Source organism: Physeter macrocephalus, chromosome 13, assembly GCF_002837175.3.
Source record: "Physeter macrocephalus isolate SW-GA chromosome 13, ASM283717v5, whole genome shotgun sequence".
Taxonomy (NCBI): domain Eukaryota; kingdom Metazoa; phylum Chordata; class Mammalia; order Artiodactyla; family Physeteridae; genus Physeter; species Physeter macrocephalus.
The window spans coordinates 86,129,052-86,147,513 of record NC_041226.1 but is presented as its reverse complement, the minus strand read 5'-3'; the positions used below and the strand labels follow the sequence as shown (position 1 = coordinate 86,147,513).

General features: G+C 40.1%; 1 protein-coding gene and 1 non-coding gene across 4 annotated transcripts in view; both read left to right on the top strand.

Moving 5' to 3' along the window:
- The window catches only part of SETX (senataxin), a 68,584-nt gene that overhangs the window by 43,521 nt on the left and 6,601 nt on the right, over positions 1–18,462 (top strand). The window contains exons 14-23 of one of the 3 annotated variants that reach the window (XM_028497716.2): positions 2,114–2,215; positions 2,416–2,531; positions 3,942–4,013; positions 5,717–5,866; positions 6,833–6,940; positions 9,643–9,830; positions 10,664–10,756; positions 12,423–12,587; positions 16,642–16,740; positions 17,342–17,429. In XM_028497716.2, coding sequence (XP_028353517.1) covers positions 2,114–2,215; positions 2,416–2,531; positions 3,942–4,013; positions 5,717–5,866; positions 6,833–6,940; positions 9,643–9,830; positions 10,664–10,756; positions 12,423–12,587; positions 16,642–16,740; positions 17,342–17,429 — 1,181 coding nt within the window. Of the gene's footprint in view, positions 1–2,113; positions 2,216–2,415; positions 2,532–3,941; positions 4,014–5,716; positions 5,867–6,264; positions 6,941–9,642; positions 9,831–10,663; positions 10,757–12,422; positions 12,588–16,641; positions 16,741–17,341; positions 17,430–18,462 lie in introns of those variants that run through there. The other 2 variants (XM_028497718.2, XM_028497719.2) reach the window with 2 other exon arrangements.
- TRNAV-UAC (transfer RNA valine (anticodon UAC)) lies at positions 3,121–3,193 on the top strand. Its single transcript has one exon. It is a non-coding gene; the product is annotated as a tRNA-Val (tRNA).

Genomic DNA, 18,462 nt, shown 5'->3' with positions numbered 1-18,462 from the left:
TGCCCTGGCTTAAGGGATCTTAGTTCTCCGACCAGGGTTTGAACCCAGGCCCATGGAAGTGAAAATGCCAAGTCCTAACCACTGGACTGCCAGGGAATTCCCTACAATGCTTTTCTAATGTGAAAATATCTTTGATTCCTAGAATAAGGTCAACTTGGTTGTGTACTGTTATTTTTTAACACATTGCTGGATTGCTATTGATTTTTTTAAATGAGGCCAGCCTGTAATTTTTCTTTGTCATATCTTTGGTTTTAGTATTGAAGTTATACAGACTTTAAAAATGAAGTTATACAGACATTTATTTAGAATGTTTCGTATAAGACAGAGAATTACCTGTTACTTGAAGGTTAATTTGTTTTTAGTGTTGTTTTTTGGGGGGACTTCTTTGTTTGTTTGTTTTTTGTCTGTTTTTTGACAGATGGATAAGTTTCTGTCTGCTGAATGTCTTTCATTGTTGGTTTATTCACGTTTTCTACATTTGAGTGAGTTTTGCTAATTCATATTATTCAAGAAAAATTTCCACTTCACCTTAGGTTTTCAAATATATTGGTATAACATTGTTCACTGTATTCTCATTTTTAAAATCTCAATTGTATTTTGGTTGGGTCACCTTTGTTATTCTCTGTATTATGTATTTAGACTCTAAGTCCACATGTGGCATGGGCCTATAGTTGGAAAGTCCTAGAAGAGAGTTTCTTTTTTTCCCAGCTAAGCCCAGGCCAAGATAGATTCATGTCTTTTTCATCCCTCCACCTCTTCCATGCCCTCTTGCTTTCTAGTGGGCTTTAAAATCCAAGCCCCCATTATAAAATTTCTATATGTTGATTGGAATGGTAGTTTTGTTGATGTAGATATTTGTCAAACTCCGTAGAACTAAGGATTTTTAAATCTCTGCATTTTATTGTATGTGAGTTAAAAAACTAATACCTAAGCACCTAGAGAGTGACCAGCCCTCACCCTGTTCCCTCCAGGGAAGCCACAGCAGCTCAAGGGCTTTCACCTCTGGTTTTCACCTTTCTCTTTGTTTTTGGCCCTTAGGAATTTCTTACATCCTTCTGAGCTCACCCTGCAATTTAAAGGATGTCTGTTTTAATTTCTGGAGCATTTTTAGGTGCTTATAGTGGGTATAAATCTCATCCACCTTTCTGGTAGAAACACAAGTTAGCAATTTTGAAACCTTCAAGTAAATGTTGGTCAGAGACGATGGCTTCAAATTTTAGAAGAATGAGCAGAACTAGGAACAAAAATATGTGTAGACAGCTGTATAATGAGTTCATTTATTCATTCAGCATATGTTTATTGTACTTATGTGCCAGCTGCTGTTCTAGGCAGTGACCAAAACAAAACCTGGTTCTTATGGGACTTGGATTCAGTGGAAGGAGATACCAAACAAGTATGTGATGTGTCAGATTGGGATAAGTGTTAATAAACGCTGCATGATTGCAATAGTTTAGTTCAGTGAAACAGTGGGAGATTTTTAGATTAAATAATATCTGAAATGTGCTAACCTAAAATTAAAATGTGGTTAATAAACCAGTTAAATGATGCTGACAGTTTTTAGAATTACCGTATTCCAGACTGGAAAGCATCTTATGTCCCTTAGATCCTGGAGTGGCATTGTGATGTGGAGCAGAGTTTCAAAACCTTGGTTCTCAGTATCCTGCAGAAAAGCATTTGATGGTCGCGTGAGATTCTGTTTGGGGAATTCAGACATGTATTAATAGATAAAATTCTTCATTTTCGAAATATCCTGTGGTCAAGAAATTTGTTTTATTTTTCACTCGCCATTTCCCAAATACATTTTACCATGGAGTGATGTATAGAACATAGTTTGAGAAGCATTAGTGTAATAGAATCTCAACTCTGCAGTGTACTGTTGATGCAACCTCAGTAGCTTTTATTAGCTGGAAATAAGTCCTTGCCTTATAGGGTTCTTATGAAGCATATCTAAAAGAATGTGTGTGGAGCCTCCAGCGCAGTTCCAGGTATTGGGTTGATTAATAGTTCATGTAGCTCCTTTCTCTGATTGTCAGTATATTTGCTTAGAAATAGTTATTATGTACAGAGATTGCCAGTGTTCTTATTAATCTCTAAGTGTGACTTCTATCAACAGGAAACTGTGGAGATATAAATTTAGTACGTCTAGGTCCAGAAAAGTCTATTAATACTGAGGTCCTAAAATTCAGTTTGGACAGCCAAGTTAACCACAGAATGAGTAAGTACTGAATAAAGGTATATATTAATTGATTTCTGTTTCTTTTGGTATGGTAGAAAATGGCGTGGGCATTAAAGGTAATTTGGAGACCCTAGAAGTAGTCTAGTTTTGAAAGCTAGTTTTTCTTCTCATTGTGTATGCATATGTGTGTATTTGTTAGAATTAGCAGTTTTTAATCTTTTTTTTTTTTTTTTTTAAAGAAAAAGACTTACCTTCTCATATTCAGGAGATGCATAGAAGAAAGGAATTTCTAGATCATCAACTAGATGAACTTTCCCGCCAGCGTGCTTTATGCCGAGGTGGAAGGGAACTACAGGTATCTAAACATTTCTTGATCAGTGTTTTTTAATAGCTCGTAGATAAACTAGTTGGTGAGTATTTGATGCCATTCTTTCATTGTGGAATAGCATAATTTGTGTATAAAAATGTACACAGGGGCTTCCCTGGTGGCGCAGTGGTTGAGAGTCCGCCTGCCGATGCAGGAGACACGGGTTCGTGCCCCGGTCCGGGAAGATCCCACGTGCCGCGGAGCGGCTGGGCCCGTGAGCCACGGCCGCTGAGCCTGCGTGTCCGGAGCCTGTGCTCCGCAGCGGGAGAGGCCACAGCAGTGAGAGGGCCGCGTACTGCAAACAAAAAAAAAAAAAAAAAAAAAATGTACACAGAAATGGTATGCGTTACATTAGGGGTTAAACTTTCTTTAAAAGAACAAGATAGTAAATATTTTAGACTTTGCAGGCCATGTGGAGTCTGTTTTAGCCACTGAACGCCACTGTTAATAGCATGAAGGCAGAGTAGATAACACGTAAGTGATGCCCCAAGGGGTTGGCCTGCTTAAGCAGAAAGAGCATACCTGCAGTACCCTGAACAGAACTGAATCATACACAGTATTAAGAATTTATTGGACTTCCCTGGTGGTCCAATGGTTAAGACTCTGCACTTACACTGAAGGGGGCTCAGGTTCGATCCCTGCTCAGGGAACTAGGGATCCCTCATGCTGCACAGTGTGGCCACAAAAAAAAAAAAAAAAAGAAGAATTTATCAAATTAACACCTACTAATTGAAACATGGGGTGCTGGTTGTTGGGTTGCTGGATAATGAGCTGATGTTTAAAAACAGACCACAGGAGAAATCGAAATAGAGAAGTTTATTTTCACACGTCTTGAAGAAGGTATAAGGCATGCCTTGTTGGGCATGACAGGCAGGTCAAGGGAGAGTGCAGAGAGAGAGAGGCAGGCCCTGGCGCACATGTCATTATCAGAGTACTTTGGGGTTCTCAGGCTAGGGCTGGATTGGCCAATTTTAACCGAAAGAGCAGGGTTTTGGTAAGTTGCTTGGAGGGTCTTATCTAAAGGGCATATAAGGGGAAGGCACTGGATGGCAGGGGAGACTGTTGATCACAAGAGCTTATGTTGGCTGCTGGGCTGGTGACTCCACGGGCTGCTGCCTAGGACGTGCGTGTGTGTGAAGGGGCCTAATGTTAGTTTGGGGTCTCTGCAGGCTGCTTGGCCAAACAAAATGGATGCCAGGGCAGCAGTAGCATGGAGTAGCTTAGCTAAACTCTGACACACAGCAATACAGGAAGACTGGTATAGAGAAAACACACTGGGTGAATCCGGTTTTCATTGGTAAAGTACTGGCTCACCCTCTTGAAATGTGAGGCAGTCCATTGGAAAGCATTTTAAAATGCTTAATTTAATTTTAATGATGGCATTCTGATTTTTTCCAGAGGCAAGAATTAGATGAAGAAATTGCCAAAGTTTCAGAAGAAAGGCAGGAGCTTGCTTCTAAAATTAAAGAGGTAAGTAGTTCACCTGTAGCATTTTCCTGGTATTACTTTTTCTTTTTTTAAGTTATGAAATAGTTCAGACAACCTATGGTCTTTTCTCAATTACATTTAAAAATTTGGGGGAATTCCCTGGCTGTCCAGTGGTTAGGACTCTGTGCTTCCATTGCAGGGGCTGTGGGTGTGATCCCTGGTCAGGGAACTAGATCTCGTGTGCTGCAACTAAGAGCCCGCATGCCACAACTAAAAGATCGCTCATGCCGCAACTAAAGATCCCACACGCTGCAGGGAAGATCCCACATGCCACAACTAAGACCCAGCGTAGCCAAATAAATAAATAAATAACTACTTGAAAATACAGGAAAAAAACTTACATGTGTCTGAATTCAGGTAGAGTGACAGTGGCTGGGACGTGGCCCAAGAAATACAAGCACCTTTTTTCTCAGTTTTTGGCTGAAAGCACACACTCTTTTTAGGTGTTTTTGATCACAAAATTCCTTCTGTAACATGTATAACTTTTCCCAGTATTCTTTGGATATAAAAATATCAGCTAACATTTAGATTGGTCAAAGCTAGGGTGAGCCAGGTGTGTACCCCGTCACCAGAATGCAGCCCTTAATGAAATGAATTGGGGGTCAGGGAAAGAGAGGGTAATACTCAGCTGGTAATGGTATTTGTATTTTTGAGCTGAGGTTTTTCTCTTGATTGTATTATTGACCTTCTCTGTGTGGCTAAATAAATATAATTGAACTTAATGCATATTTCTACTAGCAGTTTGTTTATTTAAATTAAAAATCATGTGGAAAGCTTTTTATTAAAACTTTTAAGCTGAGCCCCAAATTAATCTCCCCACGTTTAAGGATGAAGTCCACGTTTACCAGTGTTATGGTTTTTGCCACTGATCACATTGTTCTGTGGGCCATTAAATTAATTGTACTTGGCAGTTTTACTCATTAGATGGCTGAGAGGAGAGGTATGTGACAGTTAACATGTGAGCGCCAGAAGGCCACCGTTGCCACCCTCTTCTCATGTACACGCCTTGGCATCCATGGTTGAATCTATCACATGTTCAGGGATGATTCACCACAGCTTTTTCAGGAGGGGAAATAGGCTAACTGAATCTCTGATGAGAGTACTAGTTTATTAATTTGAACACTGAATGATATGCGTTGTGAGGTGTCATTCATACTGTCAGTCTCCATCACAGTTTATTCCATTATAGTCTGGACCAAGGTTGTTGGATTCTACTGTGGAAGTAGAATGCTTGTTAGTTTCACGGGCGTTTTTGTTGGTACTAGCCCTTATAAAGGAGAGAACAATATTACGTACTTAAAAACTAACAGAAAAGGGTATGTTCAGGCTTAGTTCTGATCCTGGTTTTACTCAGATAATTGCTTCACAACTCAGTAGAATTACTTAATCTTTGCTTATTCTGATACCTTCCCTCATACATCAGGCTGTAATGTAAGAATTGTAATCCACTTCGACCAAATTAAACCCTGAATAAATTTTTCTTAATGTGCTTATTAAATCATGTTCTGAGATTAGACTGCACTGCAAAGTGTTCTTTCCGGTGGCTTCTCATTATCTTGAATGTTTCTGCTGTTTTCTAGGTTTGAGGTTCCTACCTAACATTTACTAGACATTATTCTGCCACATAATAAGTGTAGTTAGGAATTTATATACAACTGAATGTTGATTAACTTTTATTCTCTTAGGTTCAAGGACGCCCACAAAAGACACAGAACATCATCATCTTAGAGTCCCACATCATCTGCTGCACACTGAGCACGAGTGGTGGTCTGCTGCTCGAGGCTGCTTTCCGTGGGCAAGGGGGTGTCCCCTTTAGTTGCGTCATTGTTGATGAGGTCAGTAAGCAGTCGGCCATACAGCTTTGCCTAGGAGTAAGGAGTAAGTCTTAGATGAAGAGTGGCTGCCGAGATGTTGACAAAGTGGTCTTTTTGCATCTGATTTTGACCTGCCATTACATGTGTATTCTCTTACGTTGAAATGTGCTGCTAGTGACGCACCACGATGACAGTTGCTTTTTCAGTATTGGGACTTGTAGTCTTAGGGATTCCTGATTGTTCTTCATAAAATCCCTCCCAAGGATTATTCTAGCTCCTGCTTGTGATATCTCTGGTTACCTTTTGAAGCATTTTTAATATAACTCTGGACAGCTCTGAGCCACCATATTTTCAGCTAACATCTTTATTCCTACTTCATTCATTGAGCAAACATTTATTGGGTACCTACTGTTTGCCAGAATGTAGAGCCAGAAGACAAAAGAGATGGAAAATGAGGTACAGAGAGCCAGCCCATCCAGGAGATCCAAGATCCAGTATTCACCAAAACGAAGGAATGGAAAAGATGGAAGCGATGAAATAATTGAAGGAAATGCCATTGAATTGAAAAGAAGCTTGAGTCTTGCAACTGAAGCGGCCCACTGAGGAACAAGGAGGAGAGTGGGATGGGGGTGGGACACACAGACACGCAACCCCCTCAGGCATGTGCCCAGCATGGACAAAGAAGACAAACCGGGGACGTGATATGGCCCTTCTAGCTTATGGCTGCTTCCCAAGTGGTAGTGGCACCTGAGTGGTGGCTGACTTCAAAACGTGTGTGGGGTTTCTCACCCCGCCCTCGACGTTTAGAATGTTTTTGTTGTTTTGTTTTCTAACCAAAGAAAGTTCTTATTTTTGATCTTTGGTGCAGAAGGAGAAAGTGTATGTTTCTGAATGGTTAGGACTCTTATGAATTGGATAGACTGTATATGGATAAATAAATAATAGAGATAATTCTGATTATGTCTCCATTCTGTACTCTCTTACAAGGCCGGACAGTCCTGTGAAGTTGAAACTCTTACTCCGCTCATCCATCGCTGCAACAAGCTCATCCTCGTAGGGGATCCTAAGCAGCTCCCTCCTACCGTCATTTCTATGGTACGTTTCTTCACATTCGTGTTGCTTTAAAGTGGAAAGGGCTTGTTTGGGTTTTTTTTGTTTTGGGTGGGGCGGTCTTTCTTGGATCATCATCTCTTATTTGCAGGGAAAAACGGGGAATGGCTGAGAAAAGAGAACCACTGTTAAGAGCCTTCAGAATAAAAGTCTCCGGAAATGTTCCTTTGTTCATAATGTGCTTATGTGTGTGTGACAGGAGTGTCACACCAGAAGTTTAGGAGGAGGATGTCCCACGTGCAGGGGGCTGTTCCTTTGGGAAAGGCAGCGTGCAGCTGTTCTAAGGGCTGTATCTGATTTATTTTAGTAACATAAACACCAAAACAATAATAAAAGAAAAACTTTAAAAGCAAGGAAAAGAATCCAACCTCCTGATTTATATTTAAATATGTGCAAATTTGAGGAAAACAGTATAAAGAGAAATTATTCTTACAGTAACGTTTTCAATTTTAGGATTCTGTATCCTATAGCGCAGGAAAATGCCGGCGTCCCTCACATTCTCTGAAAGGGAAGGTGGTGAAAGGAGAGAGATTGTGGGCTGTGCTTGTGGGAAGAGGAGCACCAAAGTTGTGGTCCCCTTCACTTTGTTTCTTAAATCTCACTAAAGAGGGCTCCTAGAAACGCACAGCAGAATCAGGATTCAGATGTTGGGTAATTTTCATAGGTCTAGATGACGGTTTTGAAATTTAATGAAATTTGAGCGTAGTGGCTGCATAAACAGTCCCAGAGAACAGACCATTTTCACAGCATTTCTGTTAACGTTATGGAAAGAGAGCAAGTTGTTTTTGTTATTATTGTCTTTTGACTTTGGAATCATCAGAGTGATAGTGCAGTTCTTTGACGTCTGAACACTCGTGCGTGACTGTTCAAGGGAGTAGCCTAGGAGCACCCGCGTCCCTGAGTGAGAACCTTGTCCGTAGGGAAGAGCTGCTGCAGGGGGCTCTGCTTGTGGAGAACTAGGAGCAGCCAGCTCTGTCCTGCATTCTTTGAATAATGCAGTATTTCAGAAATTTACTGATTTAACTTCCTGAAGGGCCTCAGTGTGTAGTTAGTGAAAAGGCTTGTTGATAGGCCTCAACTTTACTGTCTACTTTGGTGATTGATTAAAAACAGCAGAAATGAGAAAAATCCATTTAGGCTTTTCTTACTGTTGTAAAAATAATAGAGGCTTATTGAGAAAATTTCAGAAAATAATTACAAAGTTAATTTTCTCAACATGCCTTTCTAACCCTAGGGATAATTACTATGAACAGTTTAGTAAGTATTTGAACAGTTTGTGGGCATATGTGTGTTGACTTTTTTTTCAGTCTGTGTTCATTGAGTGCCAGGCTAATTCAGGCACTGTTTTTAAGTTCTGGCGTCATGACAGTGATGAAAACAGACAAAAATCCTTGCCCTCATGAAGCTGACATTCTAGTGGGTAACAGACAGTAAATAAGTTACTAAATTCAGAATGTCAGATGGTTATAGGGAATGTATAAATTTGTGTATATGTATGTAGGTTTTGACCTTGTTTAAAGGTGGCAGAATCAGTCTGTACCAAATTACTTTTTTTCCAGTCAGTAAATAGATCAGGAATATATGTTCATGTCAAAACATAAAAATCTCCATCATTTTGTAGGATGGACTCAGTTTTTTTTCTGGAAGTAGATGTGTTAACCTCATATAAACCATTTTCTTTTTCCGCAGAGTGAAGTAAATGAGGTTTTTTAGCTAACTTGAATAGATAAACTTTGGGGGGTATAGATGAAATTGCCAAATGTCTACTAAAAATATTCTCTTTAATTATACAAACCTATTTAATATCACATATATAAATAATAACATATGTAAATAATATAAATAAGAAGTAATGCCTGTTTTCTCCACTCTGATAGTTTGTGAAACAGGTTTATTAAAACTTTGCACATACATTTTCAATGCTCATATTGTCAACATAACTCATAAAGATTGCATCATCTTAGTGGGTTTTCCAGAGCACACTTTTTGCTCCTAGATTATTTAAGATATAATACATTTTGAATCTTGATATGATGCTACCATTGAAAAGTATATCCCAAGGCACGACCGTGATAACATTAAGACAGTTTTCTTCGTTTGTCAATTAAGTCACTGTGTTTCAGATCACAGGTTTGTAACCCTTTCTTGGATTTATGAAATCAACTTAGTTGCCTGTCTCCTCCACTAGAATGTAAGTTCTGTGACACTTGATCTTATTCACTGTAGACTCTTCAGCACCCCAAATTTTAGCTGCTCGGTATGTGATGGATGGATGAAGAAATTGGTCTTTCAGAGACTTACTTACAATGACATTCATTATTTCTAGTTGTGAGAGCATAGCCCAGAAATAATTGTTAAAATCTGTGTTACAGTTCTTTGCTGCTTTTATCATCGATTCTTTCAGGTGACCCCTGTTAGCACCAAAGTAGCGACAGTTGTGGTCATTCACAAGATCACATCTCATTCACAAGCAGTATGTGGGTTTTCTAAATAAGGAGAAGATACTTTATCTTTTGTAGTCAAGCTACATGACTTTTCTAGGGCTGGAGTCGGAAACATCTTCTTTCTCTGAATCTTTGGTTGTTGGTAATACCTTGTACATTTTAGAGCTCAGTGATTGTTTTTTTAATAGTGGGAAAAGTACAAATGAATTCTTGGAGATTATTGCTTTGTTTTCGTCCTTTCAGAAGGCCCAGGAGTATGGCTATGACCAGTCGATGATGGCCCGCTTCTACAAACTTCTGGAAGAGAACGTGGAGCACAACGTGATTGGCAGGCTGCCTATCTTACAGCTCACCATTCAGTACAGGATGCACCCAGACATATGTCTCTTCCCTTCTAATTACGTTTATAACAGAAACTTGAAAACAAATAGGTGAGTTCTGTTCATTGCATGTTCACCTGTTTTATTTGTAGGTTTGGCTGCTTAGGAAGAATAGCCCTTTTGTTGTGCTTTTAGGTCTTGTTATTAAAAACATAAAGGTTTAATAATTTTAATGATAAAAGTCCTATTGACTGTAGCAAATGCAGATAAATGAAAAGAAAGGGAAAAACCCAACCCCTATTTATACTACCCAGAAGTAATCACTGGTAACATTTTGTTATATCTACTTCCAGTCCTTATATTATGCACATCTTTTTTTACTTTTTCTCTTTTTGGGGGAAAAAAAAAAAAGCACACCATGCTCTACATAGTATTTTGTAGCTTGCTTTTTTCACTTACTGTATTATGAGTAAATTTCCAATCATGATTGTTATATTTTAATTACATGGGTCATTCTCCCTAGTACTAGAATAGAAATGAAATTCACTTGCTACCTTTCACTAAAATATGTTATTTTAAAGTATTTAATTTTATTTAAAAAGAAGGTCCTGGGCTTCCCTGGTGGCGCAGTGGTTGAGGGTCCGCCTGCCGATGCAGGGGACGTGGGTTCGTGCCCCGGTCCGGGAAGATCCCACATGCCGCGGAGCGGCTGGACCCGTGAACCATGGCCACTGAGCCTGCGCGTCCGGAGCCTGTGCTCCGCAACGGGAGAGGCCACAACAGTGAGAGGCCCGCGTACTGCAAAAAAAAAAAAAAGAAGGTCCTTCTTGTTCTCTAACTTTCCCTCTCTCTCTTCCCCAGAAAGAACAAATGGTAATAATAATTCTAAAACGTTTTCTCTTATGATTTGACTTGCATTCTAAATGGTGGCTGCTCTTTTGTAGAATGACAGAGACCATTCGGTGTTCATCTGACTGGCCATTTCAACCCTACCTCGTGTTTGATGTTGGAGATGGTTCAGAAAAGCGGGATAATGAGTACGTTCTCCTTTTTCTTCAGTCCCCACTGATGGTCCCAGAATTTTTATATTGTTTCTGTTCATATTTAAATGCAAAATATTTTCCATATAAATCTCTCTGCCTAGTGCCAGTGCACAATCATTTTCTTTTAGCCGGGTTGATAACTTCACCTTTTCAATCATAAATTACTGATGTCTTTAGATATTTCAGTCTTGATTTTTTTTTTCTTAATTGGGTAATGGGGGTTATGTTACCTAACATGCAGTCAGCACTTCAGTAGATCCATGCTGAGATCACAGCTGTGAGTAAAAGAGACGTGGCCCCAGTGCAAGGCTGCTGTGGTCTAACAGGGGAGACAGACATTAACCAGGCCATCACCGTGGTGATTAATGATTCCGGTTGGGTTAAGTATTGTGAAGGATAAGTACAGATACAGTTGAATCAAGGTGTGAGGCAGAGGGTGGACAATACTTTCAGCATGGTGGATTGTGAATCAGGTGGTTTGTGAATGACAGCAAAAAGGAGCAGTGGTTGCTAATTAGGAAGCAACCTCAGAGGAGCCAGGGCTTCTTGTGAGAGAATAAAGGAGGAGGAGCCCGGAGGCTGCATTTGTTAGCACAGATAGAAATGCTACCCCTGTATCACGACGTATGAAGAAATAGAAATTCCACCTCTGCGTCAGGAGAGAGCTGCAGAACAAGTGGTGTCCTCCGTGAGAATAAGATGTTAGTTAATAGTGGTGGAGGGAGGGGTCACTCAGTGAAGAAGTTAGAAATACGGAGCAGTTGGCTGGGGGGTTGCTATTCCAGAGGGATTGTGGAGGTTGTAGTGGGGTCTGTTGGAATGGAGCAGAGGACTGAGAGTTTACCACATAAGTATTATGGAGATGGATGGTCATGAGAAGAGCGTTGGCCTGAGAGGTGACCAAATAAAGATTTCAGGTATGGAAAAGAAAGCTAGCTGACTGGGTTGTCTGTTTAGTAAGTCTTGAAATTAGAATAGTGCGTATTTAAGGCTTTAAAGTGAGACAGATAAGGTAGTCTCGGGAATAAAGGTGCGACTGCAGGGCATCCCCCAGTGTGCACACGTGTTGCATTTGGTACGGTGATGAGGGAACGCGTTGTAGTTCGGGAGATGAGTTGGGAGTGCAGGATGAGGCCAGCGAGGAAAGAGGATGTGATCCTGCTGTAGGGCCCCGTGTTTGTTCATCTCTGGGAGCTGGGTCACATTTAGTCTGTGTGGCTGCCATCCTCTCAGTCATGTGGTACATGATCTGCATGGCCTGTGGTGGGGAATGCAGGAAGGTAGTACATCTGAAGCACTTTTCTCAGTGTTGGGAAGATAGTAAATCCTTAATGTTAGCTATTCATTAGTCATATCTTCATTATTATTATGAATACTTTCGTTCTCAGTGTGGCGAAACCGGTGCCTTAACATCACTTGACTCCAACCTCTTTTCTCTCATACAACTTCGTGTTTCACTGGGCAGTTATTTTTATATTTATTCATATGTACAATATTAATGGTCATTATAACAGCCTCTTTGAATCACTGCTGACTGAATAAAGATGAAACCTACATATGTACTCTTTACTGTAGTGGAAAACAAAGTGGAACTTAACTTAGCAATTGGACTGCTATTAGTTTTGATGTGTTGTATTTTTTTTGTTTTTGTCTTATTTAGCTCATATGTAAATGTTCAAGAAATAAAACTGGTAATGGAAATAATTAAACTTGTGAAAGACAAAAGAAGGGAAGTTACTTTCCGAAACATTGGCATAATAACCCATTACAAGGCTCAGAAGACGATGATTCAGAAGAATTTGGACAAAGAGTTTGATAGAAAAGGGTGAGGCATCTCTATTTTTACAGATATTTCCAGTTTTTCTGTTGAATTAAAAAGAAGAAAGAGAAGGGGCTTCCCTGGTGGCGCAGTGGTTGCGCGTCCGCCTGCCGATGCAGGGGAACCGGGTTCGCGCCCCGGTCTGGGAGGATCCCGCATGCCGCGGAGCGGCTGGGCCCGTGAGCCATGGCCGCTGAGCCTGCGCGTCCGGAGCCTGTGCTCCGCAACGGGAGAGGCCACAGCAGAGGGAGGCCCGCGTACCACAAAAAAAAAAAAAAAAAAAAAAGAAAGGGGATAGAAGGAAGGAAGAAAAGGAAACTTAACTCTAGGGAGTGGTCTTAGACCCTGGTGGTATAGAACAAGGAGACTAGGACCCTGGCTCCATAGACTTGTGCTGGGAAGGGAGTGCGGTTACACTTGTAGCCCCTGTAGAAGGAGTGCCTCCTGCCAGTTCAAATGTCATCACCGTTAAACTTGACAATGGAAATGACTGAGAAATTCTTCAGGCCTTTCCCTTTAGTTGGATGACTTGTTATCTGAATTCTAACTCTACTGAGAATCATGTATTCACATTTTCACTTAGAATAAATTATTTAACCCTTTTAATGCCTTCGTGTATAGGGTGAAGATCATGTTTTTGTCTCCTTTATACCTCAACAGTAAAATTAAATATTGGAAATCCATTAACTCAAAAGTTTCTACACCTAGAAACACACAAACTACCAAAATTGACTCTAGAAAAAACCGGAAACTTTGGATAGACCTATTAAATGTAAAGAGATTGAGTTAGTAATCACTTTCCAACAGAGAAAAACACAGGACCAGGCTTCACTGGTGAATTCTGTCAAACATTAAGAATTAACACCAGTCCTTTGCAAATGCTTCCAAAAATTAGAAGGGAAGACTCTCTAACTGATTTTATGGGGCCAATATTACCCTGATACCAAAGCCATGGAGACATCACCAGAAAAGAAAACTATGGACCAATATCCTTTATGAATATGGATGCAGAAATTCTCAACAAAACAATGGCAACTGAACTCAACAGCATATTAAAAGGATTATTTACCACAATCAAGTGGAATTTATCTCAGGAATGCAGAGTTGGTTCAACATACGAAAATCAGTCAGTGTGATATACCATATTAAAGGGGGAAACCCCACATGATGGTGATCATCTGAATAAATGTGGAAAAGACATTTGACTGAATGCAGCAACCTTTCATGATAAAGATACTCAACAAACTAGGAATAGAAGGGAACTTCCTCAACCTAATAAAGAGCATCTATGAAAAACCCACAGCTAAAACATCATACTTGATGCTAAGATTGAAAGCTTTCCCCCTATGATCAGGAAGGATGCCTACTCTCACTACTTCTGTGCAGCACTGTATTAGAAGTTCTGTGCAGAGCAATTAAGCAAGAAAAGGAAATAAATGGCATCCATATTGGAAAAGAAGTAAAAGTGTCTCTTCACAAATGGCATAATCTGGGACTTGCCTGGTGGTCCAGTGGTTAAGACTCCATGCTTCCACCGCAGGAGGCATGGGTTTGATCCCTGGTCAGGGAACTAAGATCCTGCACGCCGCGTGGCCAAAAAAAAATCCAAAAACCAAAAAAACAAAACCAACAAAAAAAACAAATGGCATACTCTTACATATAGAAAACCCTAAAAAAAAATCTATGCAAACTACTGGTCCTTATAAACAAGTTCCACAGAGTTGTACAAGATCAGTATACAAAAATCAGTTGTATTTCTGTACACTATGGAGAAATCTGAAAAGGAAAATTTTTTTAAATTCCATTTATGGGCTTCCCTGGTGGCGCGGCGGTTGAGAGTCCACCTGCCAATGCGGGGGACACGGGTTCGTGCCCCGGTCTGGGAAGATCCCACATGCCGTGGAATGACTGAGCCTGTGAGCCATGGCTGCTGAACCTGCGTGTCCGGAGCCTATGCTCCGCAACGGGAGAGACCACAGCAGTGAGAGGCCCGCATACTGCAAAAAAAAAAAAAAAAAAAAAATTCCATTTACAATAGCATCATAAAGAACAAAATACTTAGGACTAAATGTAACCAAAGAAGTGTGAGCTCATACACAGAAGGACAAAACGTTGTTGAAAGAATTTAAAGAACTAGATAAATGTAAAGACATTTCATGTTCATGGATCGGAAGACTTAATATTGTTAAGATGGCACCATTCCCCAGGTTGATCTACAGATTCATTGTTATCTCTGTCAAAATTCCAACTACCTTTTTTTACAGAAATGGACAAGCTTATTCTAAAATTCACTTGGAAGTGCAAGAGACCCTAAATAGCTTGACAGAGAACAATGTTGGAGGGCTCACGCTTCCCTCTTTCAAAATTTACTACAAAGCTATCAACACTGGTACTGTCATAAGGGTAGACATATAGACCAATAGAGTAGAAGTGAGATTCCAGAAATAAATCCACACATTGATGGCCAGTTGATTTTCAACAAGGGTGCCAAGCCTATTCATTGGGGAAAGAATAGTTTTTCAACAAATGGTGCTGGAATAACTGGACATCCACATGCAAAAGAATGAATTTAGACACCTGTCTCACACTGTATACAATAATAAACTCAAAATGAATTAGAGCCCTGAGTCTAAGAGACAAAATTATAAAACTTATAAGGAAACAAAGGTAAATTTATATGACCTCAGATTAGGCAACAGATTCTTAGATATGATACCCAAGCACAAGTAACCAAAGGAGAAGTAAATTGGCCTTCATAAAAATTAAAAATCTACGTGTTTCAAAGGACACACTATCAAAAGAGTGAAAAGACAACACACAAGAGTGGGAGAAAATACTTGCAAAATATTTATCTGACAAGTCATATCCAGAATATATAAAGAATTCATACAACTTAATAAAATTATAATCTAACTTTTTAAATGGGCAAAGGATATGAATAGCATTTCTCAAAAGAAGATAAACAAAAATCCAGCTGGCACATGAAAAGCTATTCCACATCATTTGTCATTAGGGAAATGCAAATAAAACCCACAATGAGGAGATATCATTTCACACCCACCAAGATGACTATCATTATAAAAAAAAAAAAAAAAAACAAGTTTTGGCAAGGATGTGGAGAAATTGGAATACTTATACATTGCTGGTGAGAAACTGTAGAAAACAGTTTGGCAGTTCCTCCTAAAGTTGAACATAGAATTACCACATGACCCAGCAATTCCACTCCTAGGTACATACCTGAAAGAACTGAGAAAGGGTTCACACAAAAGCTTGTACATGAATGTTCATAGCAGCATAATTCATGATAGTCAAAAAGTGGAAACCCAAATGTCCAAAAATTGTACATAGGTAAAAAATAGTGTATCTGTACAAGCGAATAGTCAGTCGTAGAAGGAATGAAGTACTATTAACAGTCTGTGACATGGATGAACCTTGAAAACATTATGCTAGGTGAAGGAAGCCCAACACAAAAGGTCTCATATTTTATGATTCCATTTATATTAAATTTCCCATATAGAAAAGTCCATAGAGACAGACAGTAGATTAGTGGTTGCCAGGGCCTGGGGAGGGGGAGATAGAGACTGATGGCTGATAGGCACAGGGCTTCTCTCCTGGGTGATGGACATGCTATGAAATTAGATAGCGGTGATGGCTGCACACCGTAGTGAATGAACTCAACACCACCAAATGGTGTACTTTATTTTTTATTTTTTTGTGGTACGCGGGCCTCTCACTGCTGTGGCCTCTCCCGTTGCGGAGCACAGGCTCCGGACGCGCAGGCTCAGCGGCCATGGCTCACGGGCCCAGCCGCTCTGCGGCACGTGGGATCTTCCCGGACCAGGGCACGAACCCACGTCCCCTGCATCGGCAGGCGGACCCTCAACCACTGCGCCACCAGGGAAGCCCAAATGGTGTACGTTAAAATGGTGAATTTTGTGTTAGGTGAATTTTATTCCAGTTTAAAAAGATAGCATTAAAAAAGTAAGAAATACTACTGTATAAATATGTATATTTAATAATTATCGTTTTTCAGTAAATATGTTTCTCTCTTTGTAAATAGGCCAGCAGAAGTAGATACCGTGGATGCCTTCCAGGGTCGTCAGAAAGATTGTGTTATTGTTACATGTGTCAGAGCAAATGCCATGCAAGGCTCAATTGGGTGGGTAACTGTCATTATTGATTGTTTGCTTGTTTATGATCCAGAGTTAGATCTTTTTAATCACTGTTAGAGAATCCATCATTTGCTCTATTTTCTTATATAAAAAATTGAGTAATATCGTAAAGGTTTCTTTTTTAAGTTGTGAAGTTGATCCACTGTTAGGTCTGCTTCTCTTGGTACCTTGTGTATTAACCCATGTCACAGTGTGAATCTGTTTTTTCACTTGATAAGAGTGAAACAGATTATTGAATCCAGTATATTTTGCAGGGGCATGTTCCTCTCCATGGTATGTGTCATAATTGATCTACTATCATATTTTTAGGATCTTTTAAGGCTTAAAAATCATACCATTAAAATGTCCAATATCTCATCCAAGTCAAAATAGGAAATCGACAGACAGATGCATCACTTTGAAGGAAAGCACTGGGCATCTTGTTTGTTTGCTGTCCTTAATGGGAATTGCTTCTGTGCCAGGTCCTGTACCATGACCTTAAAGCAGGAGCCCAAGAAAAGCTGTCTGAAACGCCTGTGTCTCACCTAACTGACATGCCGAGTCATTCTGAAGAAAGAAGTAACTTTTTTTTTTCCTTCTATTTCTTAGGTTTCTGGCAAGTTTGCAGAGATTGAATGTCACCATCACACGAGCCAAGTACAGCCTCTTCATCCTGGGACATTTGAGGACCCTGATGGTAGGTACATTCTGGAGGACCAGAGAACTCCAGAGTTTGCTCATCATGACTGATACTGGGTTGAGGTTTTGTTCTTATTTTTCATCAAAGTGGAAATGATTTCGAGGCTACAAACAATAATGAGCCTCTTCCCCCTGGTTGTTATGTCCTCCAGCAGCTTCTTCCTGGGAGCTTTTATAACGCCTAAACCGCTCACCCTTTCTTAGCCCAAGACCCAGGTATCCGTAGTTTACTCTCAAGGTGACCTTTAAAAAAAATGTATCTACATCGTAGAATTGTTAAGAAGACATGTAAACCCATATATGTAAAGTGCTAGAAGGTTGGTTAGCACTTAGCAAACACTCAGTAAATGTGGCTATTAGCCTAGCTTAATGCCAGAGAGAGGGGAAGTTTGCAGGAAAGTGCTTGGATCTTCATTTCTGTCTTGGCACTTAGAGCAGCACTGCTTGCTGTTTCCCTTGAGGGGGTGAGTGGCATCAGAGCTCGTCCATCTGCAGATACTCCTCTAGAAGGAGGGGCAAGTTTACATCTGTAGTCGACAAATAGTACAGCCTAATTTGGTGAATCACAGCTAGATAAAGCATATATTTGCTGCCTGTCTCATTAGGTGTAATAACTCAGTTTCTCTAATTTCTGTATTTAACAGAGTCATTGCATTATCTTAGGAGAGGTGCCAACTCAGTAGGTTTTTCCTCTGTTTTGGTTAGTTCCACCAGAGGGCGCTCAAATACAATCTTTCTCATTCAGCTCTTAACCTAGATCTGTGGTCTTCAACCTTTGCTGTTTGTGTACCCCCTTGAAAGAATGTTTAAAAGCTGTGTATCCTCTGTTTTTAAGTTTATATTGAAAATTTTTCATCGTTAAGTGTTGATAAAGATTTTGTTTCTGAAGTATTGTAAATATTTGACATTTTAAAATAAAGCTAGGGCTTCCCTGGTGGCGCAGTGGTTGAGAGTCTGCCTGCCGATTTCAGGGGACACGGGTTCGTGCCCCGGTCCGGGAAGATCCCACATGCCGCGGAGCGGCTGGGCCC